This window comes from Acinonyx jubatus, chromosome A3 (assembly GCF_027475565.1).
Source record: "Acinonyx jubatus isolate Ajub_Pintada_27869175 chromosome A3, VMU_Ajub_asm_v1.0, whole genome shotgun sequence".
NCBI lineage: Eukaryota > Metazoa > Chordata > Mammalia > Carnivora > Felidae > Acinonyx > Acinonyx jubatus.
Window position 1 is genome coordinate 35,741,197 of NC_069388.1, and position 15,458 is coordinate 35,756,654.

Consider the following 15,458-nt stretch of genomic DNA (forward strand, 5'->3'; position numbering starts at 1 on the left):
CTAAGTTCCATGCTTGCTCTTCTGCCTGCCTCCTGCTTTCTGGACAATGGGGAGCAAGTTCTTGCTTCACAGGTGTGTTGCAAGGACTAATTACTTACAAGCACTTTGAAGATGAAACACACCTGTTTGGTGGTGTGTTTCATACCACTTTCTGAGTGACTATAGGTCGATCTAAAAAAATACATTCCTTTCCTAAAATGCAGGTTCTCATTCTAAGATAATTATGATAATCCTCACACCCCTGATCAGGAACAATAAGAACCTCTGTGTGTGTGTGTGTGTGTGTGTGTGTGTGTGTGTGTGTGTGTTTGTGTTTCCAGACTAAAGCTTAGCCAAAATAAATATTTCAGCTTCAGTGTTTTGAGTTTGGTTTGGTGGTTTAAGAAATTTCTTACTATTCACAAGCCTGCAAGTCTGTGTTGAAGTCAAATCTCTAGTTTCTCAATTTTCCCCCTGCAGTTGCTATCCTGTTCCTCAAAGTGAATTTTACAAAGTGAGTGAAGTTTACATTGTCTTTTATGTGTGCTGTAGAAAAAGTGTGTGTGTGTGTGTGTGTGCACATTCTTGCATACAAACACACACATATGCTATGCTTTGGATGTATCTGAGCATTTGCTTCTGGGGAAAAATGTCAACATATCAAATTTAGGCAATATTGAACCTTAACATCTGAAATGTATACTTGTCTTCCTTAGTTAAAATAGATCCATCATAACTCGAGTATAACTACAGTGATAACCTAGTGATCAATAAACAAAGCCTGTCCTCATATATCCTAATAACTAATCCTAGTGTGTCTGTTGCTTGATCCAGTCTGAATTTAAACATCTCACTCAGGGACTTTTCTGGATTTGCCTGGGAGGTAAGGGAGAAGGAAAGGTAGCCCAAGCTCCTTCTCCAGGGATAGGCAATGTGACAAGGGCAGCTTTACGTAAACAAAACAAAAAATCTTTCTTTGTTTTAGTGTGAGAAGAACTGAAACAAAAAGCAGCGTTGTGAGCAAATCACGGAGCAGCCGGGACATTGGGGGAACAGCTAGTGACCCAGTGATTGCAGAGATAGCGAGGAGGAGGGGTGACAGTCAGGCTTCAGCCAGTCCCCCATCAGAGTCCACAGAACAAGCAGAAGATAACATAAAGGCAGCTGAGAGCCACTGGGGGCTTCCTGTTCAAAAGCTGGAAAATGTTCATCAGACCCAGCCAGAAGACGCTAGCAGCCAGCAAAAACCTCATCATGGGGAGTGGTCAGAGACAGGGCTTCTAAGCAGGAGCCCCGTCTGTAGCTGTGAGTCAGCATCGCCAGGTCCAAAACAAAGTCCACAAGGGGCCAGAACACAACAGAAATGCAGGAACCTCGGCTCTGCGGAAGACGTCGACCACCACAAGAGAGTTTCTCTTGGAAGTGATCGATTAGTCCCAAGAGAAATAATAGGGGAAAAAAGCAAAGCTGTCAGGGTTTTGCCAACTTCAGAGCTGTCGGATCCGGGGTTACTTGTCAAACAAGGTTTGGCAAAAACGGCGTCTAATGAAGAGTTGCATGTTTTGGAAAATCTCTCCTCTGGACATCTTATGAAAAATAAGTTAGGGAAGGCACAGCAAACTGGCTCAGCCACAAACACTGAAAGATTATCTGCAATCCAGGGCAGTCCAACCAAGAAAAGAAAGAAGCATGAAAGAGGCCACTAACTTACTAAAGGGGATTGCAGAGATGTAGTTGGGTCTATAGTGGCTAAAGATGTGGAAAGAGAGGGGTCTGTGTAGATGCTGTGATTTTAAAGGAATTAGAATGATTATTTTGTACCGAAAATGTGTATCTGTGTTAGTGTTAGTTTTCAATGCATTCATCTTCAGCAGGCTATATGATTTTTCTAATAACGTTGCTACTTTCTCATACTTTATAACTGTCTTCAGAAAGTTATTTTAGTGAGAAATGGCCATTCACCTTGTCAAGGATGATCCCATTCTTGAAGGACCTGCCTGAAGAAACCAACCATGTGCTTTCTTGGCCCATCACTGTGCACACCGTATGATGGGCTATATGAAGACAGGGCCATAGTGCAATATCTAGGGGTACAATTTCTCCTCCTGTTCCTCAGCCTGAATTGAACAGAAGTGAAGGAACAGGCTAGCCGTCTTCAACATCTGGTTCTGGGCCCAGCATCACTGTCTAAAAATATGTTAGAAAGGCCCATCTTGGGCCGCACCCCAGGCCTACTAAACCCTGGGTGATTCTGAAACATGCTCAAGTTTGAGAACCACTGGACTAATTGGAGACTCCCTAGTGTTTCTTTCCTCAATACTGGCTACCATGGCCTCCAGCTCATCAGCTGGGGCCCATATGTGGACATGCACACCCTTGTGCTCCCTCAAACTTGTAAAACACCTGGGTTCAGCCTATGAGCAGCTCTGTTCCCAGGTTCTCTACAGCACGGTGGCCGCTGCACCCACAAAACTGTTAATTACCCTAAAATTACTAGAAGTTTATGACTAATTTGACCTTGCATTAGAGGAAGAGAGTAGAGGGACAGGCTTGCTCTTGCTTGTAGCTCAGGCATGTCCCTGTCCCTGCACTTGCCCCCACCTCTGAGATTTTGGTTAGGTTCAGGAAGGATTCGAACCCAAGGGGAGCTCAGTGGCCAGAGTTTCCGGTTTCCCATTTGGAAGGCATCACAGGCAGTTTCAGTTTCAAAACAGGAGCCTTCCGTTTGCACTGTCACCCACTAATGTCTCCAGTGGGCTTGCTGAAATGTCAGAGTGAATCATAGCAATGACTTATTTTGGATGGACACCTACTAAAGATTTTGTTAACCCAGTTTCATTCTAAAATAGGGGAAAAAAACATATTCACAGGCCACCCATCAAATACATCTCTTTTTCTACTCAACATTGTGTGGTCCTTTGAAGTAGCACCTCCCTAGTAACAAGGAAAATCAAGTATATTCCCAAAGTGTTGGAGTTAGCAGAAAAATAACCCAGAAAAAGCCTAATGTAATAAAAGAATATGGAAACAGACACAGTGTTGGTGGTTTGTGCTTAAGACTAATTATGGTTACTCCTAGCTCATTCTGTGCTTCCCCATGTCTCCTTTCTCACTTGTGTTGTAGGGTATTACTCATTAAGAGGCAGCCATATTTCATGGCACCATCTTGGGTCATGAAGTTCAGTGTTGGTCACTATACTTGGCCATGAATGTAGATCCTATTCCTTTGATGTTCCCCACCTTGCCTGGAAACCTCTTCCCTTCATGTGATCCCAGCCTCATGACCTTCACTCACCGGGAACATGGCCCCGTGCACTGGCGTCCTTTCCTCTTCCCATCCCTAGGTTTTTTTTCCTGCTCTTAGCTGATTCCAAGCAAAGCATTCTGTGGGAAAAGAGGGAACCCAACAGGATACTAACCACAGTAGAGCAGATTGTGCTCATCCAGTTGGGGTAGACTGCACAGGATGGAAACCTCAATCTCCATGGTCTGTGGGGAGCCCCTGCTGTTAGAGGGACAGCAATTCTAGGTGTGCTGTTCACTGAAGACAGGAGCACGGTGTGTCCTTGAATCTTCTTAAACAGAATTACCGGAACGGTTTCAACAGGGCACAAGTAATAACCCTGGTGACTGGCCAAGAAACAATAAGATCCCTGGAAAAGAGTCTAGAATAAAAGACAACCATTTCAGTGCAATAGTTGCTGCCTAACGTACACCTAGAAGGAGATGTTTGAAATGGAGGCAGCAGAGAAAAGCTTTTAATTGAAAAGTTTTTATTTCATTTGTTAACGGGACAAAGCCAATACTTGTGATTTAGTGATTCTCTTTCAAGAACAGCCTTGGCTCTAGGGTTTGGTATATTCGTGAAATAACAATTACTGTGACCTAAGAGGAAAAACAGTACCTTGGGTTGTAGATTGACTGGTATTTCTCATAGCCTGCATGTACATGGGATTTTCACAGGGTTAATGGAGGGAACAGCTCTCCACTCCGCACTATGGCATGTGTTTAAGGAATTTTGCCTCTAAGCATTTTTCTTCCACATGTCTGAAACACCCCCAGATCTCTTGTTACTTGAGTGGTTGTGTGATTCTTTGGATGTTTGGAAGTACAAAGGGGAAGATGGCTGCCAGGTTTTGCTTATTAGCTGGGAAATGCAGAATTCTCTACTCCTGGGAGTGGGGTGTGTGTTGACGTTCTTTATAATCTTATTAATTCAGCATCTGAAAATCTGAGAGCCTGTCAGTATTCTTAATCAAAAAGAACACAGTCTTCAACCACTTACTTAACAACCCAAATTAAATTTATTTTCAAGTCCCTGTAATTCTGAGGCTTCGGAGAAATGTTACAGTTTGAACTCCCTAACTTTCTCAGTGTCATTATGGCTTCTAAGTCGCATCCCTGTGCTTTCAGATGGCTTTTTAAAAAATATATTGATGTCGGATTTTGTGTTGTTTTTTTAATGTCCATAAACAAGAAATGTCAGAGAACAGTCAGTGTGATTTTTCTTACATGTTTTTTTTTCCTTGCTGCTAGAGGTTAACTATCATCTAGATATGCATATAAATTGTCAAATGCAAAGAAGCAACCATTTGGGGAGAGAGAAGTGAGTGCTGCAGCATTTTTGTTTACTTATGTTAGTATTAAAGAAGTAAGAAAATGTATTTTATTTTTTATGACAAGAATCATTAAAAACTCTAGTTTTTTTTTTTTTTAATGTTTATTTATTTTGAGAGAGAGAGAGCGAGCGAGCATGAGCAAGCCTGAGCTGGGGAGGAGCAGAGAGAGTGAAAGAGAGAATCTCAATCAGGTTCCGTGCCCAGTTCAGAGCCTGATGTGCAGGGCTCCATCTCACAACCGTGAGAGCATGACCTGAGCCGATATCAAGAGTCAGACACTCAACCTACTGAGCCACCCAGGCGCCCCTCTAGTTTGATTTATGGAGAATATAGCTTGTTTGTGAATGAGATATCTCAAGATAGGTCTTGGGGACAACAATGGGATCACAGTCAATTGTTTGCTTCTTGTGTCATGTTTGGATTTTAGCATGAGGTGTGCGTCTTATGGCCTTTGACTTTAGAAAGAGCTTGGTGAGGGCAGAGCACGTAAGGGAAGAAATCCTCTGTGCCCAAGGGAGTGGCCTGAGATCCCAGTGCCACTGTTGCCAGTTTTCTTGAACTCCCTCTTGGCAGGTCCCACCGTAGTATTTCCACAAAATTTTAGTGAGTGGCCTTCCTTTTGAGGTAACAAATGCCTTTCCCGTGAGCCAAAAATTCTCTCTTCAGTGTTCTGTGACTCGAATATGGAAATCATTTTAATTTCTTCTTTTCTCTTATGAGGAAATGTCCATGCTTGGTTTGTTAAGATGACAGAGTTCATTTCTTGTTACTGAAACACGAATGAATTGAAGCACGGTGGAGCAAGTAGAAAATCAAAATTAAGCTGATTTCCTTTAAATAGTTTAAAATCTTCCTTAAGTACAAAGTAAATCCAGCATTGTAAAGTGAAGTTAATGCAGATAATTACTCAGGACAGAAGTCTAACTGTATCATTGGTATTACAATTTAATGATACAATTAGATTCTTAGAAATCTGCGCAACTCCTAATTTGGTTTCTATATTTATTTAACAAGATGAAGAACAAATATATGTCAATGTGTGCGCTTAACAGAGGGAACTTGAATGGATGAAGTTAGTTATTACCTTTAATTGTTTCAGAAATACTCAGTACTGGACTTTAATCATATTCAGTAAGTTTTATTATGTAGCATGATATTACCATGAATTACTTTATAATCGCCATTAGAATTACTTATCAAAAACCTTGATTCTTTAATTAAACAAAAATCAATAAAACCATACATATGACCCCAAGCATCTGATCAGGTGACTACAGGTATGGATTTGACAGGATAATTTTCTTTAGTCAAGTTAGAAAGCCAGACACTGCAGCAATCCCTAGAGGAGCTCTTTTTTTCCATTGCCCATATCCTGTCATTTGTTTTGTTTATATAAGTCATTTAAATAGTTGTATGTGTCTGAAAGTACATGGGTGAAAGTAGTATGTAGAGGAAATGAACCTGCTTTATGAATAAAAAGTAAAATTGTTTTCAAAAAATAAATTTGTATGTATCACTTTTCTTCAAAACGAGCGACCCCCAAGGAATATACATCCCAGATGCCCTTTTCTGAACATGCTACTTAAAATTATATTCTGTTAGAGACTTCTTCCTCCTTGAAGCAACCCTGAGGTTTTGAACGCTGTGTTGAAACAATCCAAGGAGCTCTGCTTCCAAACCGCTGGTTCTAAAGTTGTAGGTTTGGAAAACCCTGTGTGGGGTGTTGTGATTAAATGGGCCCCTAAGATTTTGGGGTGGTCTTTACAATGCAGATATATTCCCACTTCTCCCAATTGTGAGCTAAGATAGATCCCTCTTGTGAGAGGTTAAAGTATGCAAACTTGACTCTCTTCCAGAGATCTTGACATCTCCCAAGCAGATTCATTTCCATTTTCTAAGTGGATCTAGTCCTTGTTCATCACTGAATGAAGTCCTGGGCCAGCTCTTTCTCTACACTGCCTTTTATGACAGGATCCCAGGCCTCTCTGATTGCTTGTATACGTATCTCCCCTTGGATCTGTACAGAATCTTTCCAAGGCATTTCAATCTGAGGTTGGAATAATACATTTGGATAGCTGTTCATGAAATGCTGAGAACCATTGCAGCTGATAAAGCAAAAGCGCCTTTCGTAGTGTTTTGCTCGTGCGGGCACACTGGCCAGCCTCGCCCACAGGCAGCTGACCTGCCTCGGACCTGGGGTCTGGCTGGGGATCCAGAGACTCTAGATGGCGTGGTGCTACCAGCTGCAACCCTGGGTTCAGGCTACTGCTTTGCCACTAATTGGTTTGTGTGCTTTGGGACAAAGTCACTTAACCTCCCGGGCCTCAGTTTCTCCCTTTGTCAAACAAAATGATCTCTAATATTTTAAGCACCACACTTAAGGTAAATATACCACTCCGATGTGTTAATTTCCGCATCCATTTAAAAACAGGTTCTTTGTACTGGCCACATATTGGGATTACCTGAGTAGCTTCCAGTTAAATCCGAATCCTTGCAATTTGGATTGCAATCCTGAGTATTGGCAGTTTTAAAAGCTCCTCAAATAACTGATTCTCATGAGAAGCCACAGTAAAGAATTATTGTTTTAAAATGTAGGGTGTGTGTAGGTTTAAATACTGGATGTTGAAAGAGGCAGGGTGTGCTCTGAGCGGAGAGTATCCTTTAAACGAGGGGCTTTCTGCAGGTCAGAAGTGTGCCTGCTTTCAAATGAATGAGAAAGGCTTTGGTGACGAGGTGTCAATACGAGTACATTTTAATCATACAAAGAGATGTGTCTTGTCTTCTCCATGAGGCCACGTTCGTAATGCTGCTTTCGACCCAACACATCAGAGCAACTTCATCTTTGCCAACACTGAGAAATTGTTGCCCTTGTACAGCAGATGAGGTTTTAAAGCACCTAAATAATTGTCTAAGGTTTGCCTTTGATCCGTGATCATTAATATCACTAATAAGCTCTCAAAAAGTGCGTGTGAATCTCAAGTTCACATTTGGCAGGGCAGTGGAAGAATGAACGCTTTTAAAATAGTTTGGCTCAGAAAGCACATCTGAAATAACCCTGTGGGAAAATCAGGAGAATTTCTCATCCTCCAAAGGATTACCTAGGATGAGATGCTGACCTTGTATTTTAAGTTCAGTTACATTTCTTAAAACCTCATTCATTACCCAGCCTGATTTATTTTAGTGGGTGAAGTAGGCTGTGGGAGGGGACTCTGGTGATGTACAGTGTTCATGTTTGCCTTTTGTTTTCTCCACAGTTCCCAAAAGATCAGAACATATACATATATTTCTTTAAAACATGCACACAGGCCAGCTTCCTCATGCGATTTACCACAGCTTTCCTCTCAGAAATTCGAGCTGAAGATTGTCTCCTCTTCAGGCTTCTAAAGCGATCCAGCCCCAAAAGGCTGAGTGTGCACAGGGTGAGCAGAGCGCTGACCTCCACCGGGGAGAGGTCAGTTCAGCACACAGGACTCAAAAGGGAGGAAGAAAAAGCCACTCCTCAGCAGGGAGTTTGACTTGCTTTAGGGCAGAAGAGATTTTATAAATAAGTTCCCAGTCTCCCACGCCCTCTCACCAGCTCTTCTATTACTAGTCCTGTCTCTGTGCTTAGACACACACACACACACACACACACACACACACACACACACACACGTACAGATATACATGTGCTTGCACACAGACACAACTCTTACTTCCACTTGCTGCCTCACATTCCTCTCTCCACCTGCCCTGGGACCTGTGGGTTGGACTGGCAGACCCTTCTCCAGAGGAGGCAGGTGATGGATTGACTGGGAATTTTTCTAAGCCCAGTGGCTTTGAAGGACTTTTCTCTTCCTCCCTAACATGCTCAGCTGGTGAGAAGCATGCAGAGGGCTCTTTCTCAAACCCACTGTGGGTGCCTGTGAGGATGAATACCAGCCCATCATCCCATTTATCAGGGGGAGAAGGTGAAATGGTGAATTAGGGTGACCTACAGCCTTGATGTGGCAGACTGGGTGTTTGGGCTGTGTCCCAGTAGGAGGAGCCTAGAAGGCCCTTTGGTAACAATGCCAGAATGAATCGAGGCTTGTGAAACAACAGCACTACTTGGATTTGTATGTCTCCCCCCCCCCCCACCTTAAAATGCTTCCTGGTGAGCCTTTTCCCAGTGCTTTGTGCTCAGTTTGGTGACTGTCAGAGTGGAGGTTGCAAGGACAAAGCCTGTGACATCTAGAGAAGTGTCCTCCAGTGGCTCCCCAGTGAAAAGTACCCATCAATATGAAAGCACTCCTGGTAGCAAAAGCTCTCCATGTCAGAGTTGTAGGGGGATCTGCTCTTGGGGTTCTTGTTTTGACGCTAATTATCTCTAGCTGGAAGAGCCTTGGACTGCACCTAACATCTCTATACAGGCTCAAAGACAAGCATACTGTCCATCTGTGAATTTTCTGCATCAGATCAGCTTTGCTTTCTCTTGAAGATCATATTTCTCAACACTGGTTTATCAAATTGCATGTTATGGGTTCTGGCTGTTGTTCTGCACATTTATAAGGTCTAATTCTAGGTCCTGGCAACGCTTTAGAAAAGCTTGCTGAATCTGAGAGAAACCTTAGCTTTCTGCCACTCGTTATGTGTGTCCACCTAGGCCAGCTGCCCCTATGAAGGCAAGCTCAGGAAAGAGAATCTGGTAGGAGAGAACGTTAGGCTTGATGTTTAGCTCCTACTCGTCCAGAGGAAATGGTCACTGTGTCGTGAGGACAGCCGAGAAAGAAACTTTCATCTAGGGAAAGGATGCTTGGTGGGAGAGTCATCCAATCCTCTGATAGCATCATCTAAAAAAGAAGTCAAACATTATCACCTTCCATAAGGAGAGAAAACTGGCCCAAGACCGTGTGTTTTGGAGTCCTCCAAGGCCAAGTACCTGAGCTTACCTCATTTGGCTCTAATTATGTAAAATGGTGGGGAGGATAGATGTGGAAGACAGAACCATGTTCTATTATTTAGAGGCTGTAGAGATCTGTCTACACTGGCAGAACACAGACTGTGGTAGAATTTAATTGGGAACCAAGGTTTTTTGTGGTCCCTTAGTTCATTCTTGCAGGAGTTTTTCTTTCTTCTACACTGATTAGCAAGCACTGAACTGATTGGGGAAAAGCCAATGACTTGTGTTGTCAAGACCAAATACAGCACCTACATGTGACGTAGCCCGGTACAACTCCCTTTGGAAGAGAACTTTGCTGTTGTTGCTGTGTAACAGCCATAAACTTAGCAGCTCGAAATAGTGCAAATTGATTGTACCACAGGTTCTGATACTTTTTAGCTAGATCTCTGCTTCGGGTCTCCTGAGGCTGGAATTAGGGTATCAACCAAGCTAGGCTGTATCCTCATCTGGAGGCCCAACTAGGGAAGGACCTATTCCCACACTCCCTTGGGTTTCTGGCAGAATTCAGTTCCTTGCAATTGTGAGACTGGGGCTCCATTGTCCTGCTGGTGATTTCCCATAGGAGTTCACTCAGCAGCTAGAGGCCACTCTTTGGTCCTTGCCACGTGGCCTCCTCCATCCCAAGAATGGAGAAACCTCCCTTGTGCTGAATCTCTTCCATTTTGTATCTCTGCTTCTCCTTCTGTGATCAGCCAGAGAAAACTGCTTTTAAAGAGCTCCTCCTGTGATTAGGTCAGCCCCACTTGGAAAATCTCTGTATTTTAAGGCCAACTAATTTGGGACTTTAATTACATCTGCAAAATCCCTTCACAGCAATACTTGGATTAGTGTTTGATCAAATAACCAGGGCCTAGGAATCTCTGGGGGCCATCCTGGATTTCTGTTTAACACCAGATCCAGCAGCCATTATCTAGTTCTTCTCTGAACGGGGCCCAGTTTAGTGGCAAGAACAGAGAATGCCGTTGGAATCTAGCTGGATTCCTTCATCTTGTAGTGGACTCGACATCCTATCCCAGGATGCTTAGGGAAATAGAGCAGCAGTCTTTCTTCTTCCTGCAGCCCTTGTCATGAATCTGAGCAGCACTTGGTCAGTGACCAAGTCAGTGACACTTGGTCATCACCATTTCACAGATGAGGAAACTCAGATGCGAAGAATTGTGGAAACTTTCCAAAGTTAGTAAATAGCAGAGCCTAGGATCCAGGTGTGTCCACCCCAAAACCCAGAAATTCTGTTGGGCCGCAGTTGTGTAAACCTAACACTGCATGTGGAGAAAATCCCATGCCAGGAATCGGGAAGGAAGAGCTGTGATTGGAATCAAGGAAGTCTGGCTCCAAAGCGTGTGCCGTTGCCACTCGGCACGCGGCCTGGCTCTGCACCCCGAGGAGGTGAAAGCCACTGGCCACCGGTCAGGCACATGTGGAGACACAGAGCCCTGGAGGAAATGGTCAGGACCTCTTTTGTTGAGTGTTGTGTTGAGAGCTCACAGGAAGCGCAGAAATAATGGGGCTGTGGATGTGGGGGATGCCGGAGGCTGGGGTGAGGCCTTACCCACCCCCTTTGGGCCCCTTCCCACTGGCTTTCCTTTTCCTCTCACTTTTTCCTTAGTTTTGTGCAGACTTGTAGCAGTTTCACATTCGTGCTCTCTCTTTTCTGTTTTGTGCCGATTCTTTTTTTTTTTATTTAAAAAATTTTTTTTAATATAATTTATTGTCAAATTGGCTTACATACAACATCCAGTGCTCATCCCAAGTGCCCTCCTCAATGCCCTGATTCCTTTTTAAAAACACTTCCAAAAACCATCCCAGCAAAGCCAGGGACAGCCCCCTGAGGATATCTGATCGTTACTGTCCTGAACTTGGAGGGTTTATGTTTCTGTCTCCGGGACGGGATTTTTCCAAGGCATTGAGCGTGGGTGCCTCAGCTCAGAGGAAACTTTTGCATAACATGTAGTTCTGGCCTACCCTGACACGACAAACAGGTTACAGATGACTTGTGGGATGAGTTCCTAATCCCTCAGTGGTGGGTGGGGAGAGTGCGGGGGAGTAGGCTTTTTGGGGTGTTGGGTAGAAGAAGGAGAGCTGCCCACAGGCAGTTCTAGGAACTCCCAGATGTGTCTGTGCTGGCCCAGATGCACACTGAAGGTGGTGAACTTAATCACATCCAAGCGACTCGGATTTTAGCACTTTTAAATGCTGAGGTGAGTTTTCCATGAATAACCTGGAAGTAGCCTGCCAAGGGAAGCAGGAGTGTTTAGAGAATGTGGGATGAAGCCTAATTATAATCGCCATCACCTGACATGGGCCAGGGCCCTTCCAGTTCCCTTTCATACACAGAGCAGCACCGATGTCCTGAAGAGTGTAAGATGTGCATGCATGTACATGTGCGTGCATGCGTGTGCTGTGTGCATGTGTGGAGAAGGATGTACTGAGTGGGGCTGTCAGTTTCTGAGCCTCCTTTCCTGCAATTTTATTTTCTAATTCTATGAAGCAGAAACTGAAAAGGAAATCTGAAACTGCCCAAGAACAAAGGGACAGGACTTAGACTGCCTTTGGTTCAGAAAATACCTATTGCTATCAGATTTATAAAGATGTCACTTTCTAGGCAAAGCCTGCAAGAGGGAGACACAGCTCAGATTGATGACAGGGTCTTTGTGGCAGCTCTCTGCAGCCTCCCTTGAGGCTTTGCAGCCTCCTTTTTGTTAATTACTGATGTCCCGATTTTTTACCTTTGAAATTCACACCAAAGGCAAGATCCAGACATAAACCTGGCAAATTCCCAGAAACTGCAGCAACCCAGGCAGCAGGAGCCTAAGGTTCTAGTTCCAGCTGTTGCCAACCCTGTGTGTGTCCTTAGACAAGTCCTTGAACCTCTCTAGACCTCAGTTTCCCCTCCTGGGAAAGTAAGGTGGGTTGGATCCTTTGACAGGTAAGGTCTCCAATTGCATGAATATCCAGTGAGTTCAGAATGAAAGCTTTTCAACTGCACGTTTCTCAGCACTGATGAAAGGAAGCAGCTCTGCACTCTTCATTCAGGTGCAGAGAGGGGGGCCAAGCCATGCAGTTGGCTGAGTAGTCATTAAGAAGCCAGCTGCAAACTTGTATCCCCCTCAGGGACTCTGGAGGAGCCCCACTGGCTCTGCCAGGAGAGCTTCTCTTTAAGACAAAGCTGTTACTTTCATGTTGCTGGCATCTTATTCTGCTCTCCGGATAAGTCAACGCTTGGGTGCCCTGGTGTGGACACTGCAGGGGAAGGTGACGGGATGGGGGTGGGGGGCAGCAGGCAGGCCACAGTTCCAGATTCTTATTGGTTTCAGAGCCCTTACTCTCCATGTTAATTTTCCTGACTTGGGCATATCACAGGTTAATACCAGACCCATGCATAATGATACATAATTTAAGACTTGTAAAAGTTGCCTAGGACTTGAAAGAAACACTCTCTAAGCCAGGAAGGTTGTGCCTGGCATGCAAGAGCAAGTAATACAGGTAGAATTTATATCAAAAGCAAGGGAGCCGCGCCCTTTTGACACGATCTCAAAGTGTACCGTGCAGGTGTGCCGGCCCCTCTGCTGCCAGACAGCAGTCACCAGGGCCCCACAAGCGTCACCCCCACTTGCCCTTCTGCTTACCAGCCATTGGAAGGCACTTGTTCACAAAGGGAAATTCGTTATTTTTAATAGTCCCAGAAATATCTCATGTATTTGAAGTGATGCAACAAGATTGCCCTAATGATTTCTAACCTTTGTTTTTAAGACTTCTGGGGCCAGAACCCTACAGAACTGCCTTGGGGCACCCTTGTACCTCCAATAACCAAGCTGTCTTTTGGCATTGTTGGAGACTGACATAGCCCGGGCCGGGATGTTTAGCTGCTTGTGGGGTGGAAAAAAAAATGTCAAGAAAAATAATTGTTGTTTTTGCAAACTATCTATTTAAAAACAGAACCTCAGGAAGCAGATTTCTGTTCCAATGCTAGGATGAATCAGAGCTCACAAAGTATAAATACACATTAGCAGGAGGAGGCTTCCCATAACCCAGTGCTTGTGTGTCTTCCCAGACCAGGAACCTCTGAACTCCCGCTTCTCATTCCCAGTAGAGGCAAGAAAGAGCCGCAGCGGAAATGACAGAACATTGCCCAGCCCAAGATGCAAGCTTCTGTAGGTCTGTGGGACCTTTTTATTCTTTAAAGGCAACTGCTTTTTAGCCTCACACTCACTCACTTTTGGATAGACAGGTGTACACTGTTTAGAAAGGTGGGAAACCTATGCTCTGGTTTCCTTGGCTCTTTGGTACATAGGAAATATTACCAAATAACTTTGCTTTGACTCACTGACCCGTCAGATCAGCCAATAAATATGACCACAACTTGCTCAAGGGGCAGTATAATTATTTTACTTAAAAATGATGTCAGGTGGCAATTTAGCAACAAGCTGGCTTCCAGGGTACTTAATTCAGTTTAACAAGGAGGAAAAAACATTGTAATTAACGAAGAGCTTATACTTGAGTACTTTAGTAGAGTTGTTCTTAAATTTTACTATACATATGCCAGAGAAGGGGAGGAGGGGAGAGCTTGTTGAAAATACAGATTCCCTGGCCCCACTGATGACTCTTGCACTGGGCCTGGGAGTCTGCATTGAGAAACCTGCTTGTAAGTTATGCTTCTGATTGTCGCCCAGTCTCACTGGACTTTTAATTAAGATATACCCACCCACCCCCTTTTCTATTCTGGTTTTACACTGTAAAAGTCTAGAATGACAGCACAACCAGCTTCAAGATAATTCCTTCCTAGAGTTTCATGGTATGGTCTAATGCTAGAGTCTGAGTCAGTCAAGTTTCCAGACTAAAACTTCTTTGCCTTCCAGGGTTTGCTTAAAGAAGGTCCAGAACATTCATGGGGAATGAGAAAGGTATGGATTCCCTTCTTTTCCACCCTGTCCCCAAGATAACCAGGGCTCCCTTGCCTGATTACTTCTACCTGGAGAAAGGGGGAAATTGCCCTTTACGATTAAGGTCCTGGCTTTGAGCCATGCCCAGAGGAGCCTGATCTCTGCAGTCTTACTACTGAGAAGACTTCTTAAATGTGAATCTCAAGATCACTTCCCTTCTGGTATAAAGAATGGCAGAGGCTCATTAAACTTTTTTTCTTTCTTGGCACAAAAGCATTTGGCAACTACCCAAGGAATTCTGGGGTCCTGAAAACTCCAAGTTCACAAACCATCAGAGCAAGGTATTGCTTCAGGATGGTGTTTGAATTCAGCACTGCTAAAGCAGACTGTGTCCTGCCTCATTGGGTCTGTTCCAGAGCCCTTCTCCCTCCCTCTTACCCCACCTTGCAGAAACCAGCTGTCCACCGGCAGAGATCATGGACAGAAAGTATTGCTACACCAGGGCAGGGAGATGTCATGGGAATTCAGCCTCGCCGGTGTCCGGGTCTTTCCAGCTATCTTCCCAGCCAGCCAAAACGCACTGTTCAGGACTCTGACTCCTCATTGCTCACGCAAAGGAAGCCAGGGGTATTTTTAAAGCCCGTCGCCCCTTCTTAAACAAGATGCCCATCAGAGAACATAGTTCTTAGCCTGGTAGAAGAAAACTGTTTCCCAAGAATGAAAGAATAACACCACTCTGAAAACCAGAGGTGGACAGATGGCGTGAATGGTGTGGCGCTGGGGGACAGTTCCAAGGAGGGGAAGCTTTGGAAGCTTCTGGGGAAGCTCGCTAATAAGCAGCAGGGAGCTCCTGGCAACTCCACACAGCTACTGAAAGCCATCCACATGCCCTTCACCATGGTTCATCCCTGGCTGCAGAGGTACCAGAGACCAAGCTTCCCCAACCCCACCCGTGATGTAGGGGCAGGGCCATTTTGGCACCAGCAGCCACAGTGAGAACCACCGTTCTCCCATGTCCTTAATGGGTGGTGATGGCGACCTTTGGGAGCTCACGAAGGC

At 44.5% G+C, this 15,458-nt stretch overlaps 1 protein-coding gene across 1 annotated transcript in view; it reads left to right on the plus strand.

The window, feature by feature from the left end:
* The window catches only part of SLX4IP (SLX4 interacting protein), a 176,021-nt gene extending 173,010 nt beyond the window's left edge, over positions 1-3,011 (plus strand). Inside the window, exon 8 of the mRNA XM_015081531.3 lies at positions 965-3,011. Within this exon, the coding sequence (XP_014937017.1) occupies positions 965-1,685 (721 nt within the window). The 3' untranslated portion in view covers positions 1,686-3,011. The remainder of the gene's footprint in view (positions 1-964) is intronic.
* Positions 3,012-15,458: the final 12,447 nt, after the last annotated feature.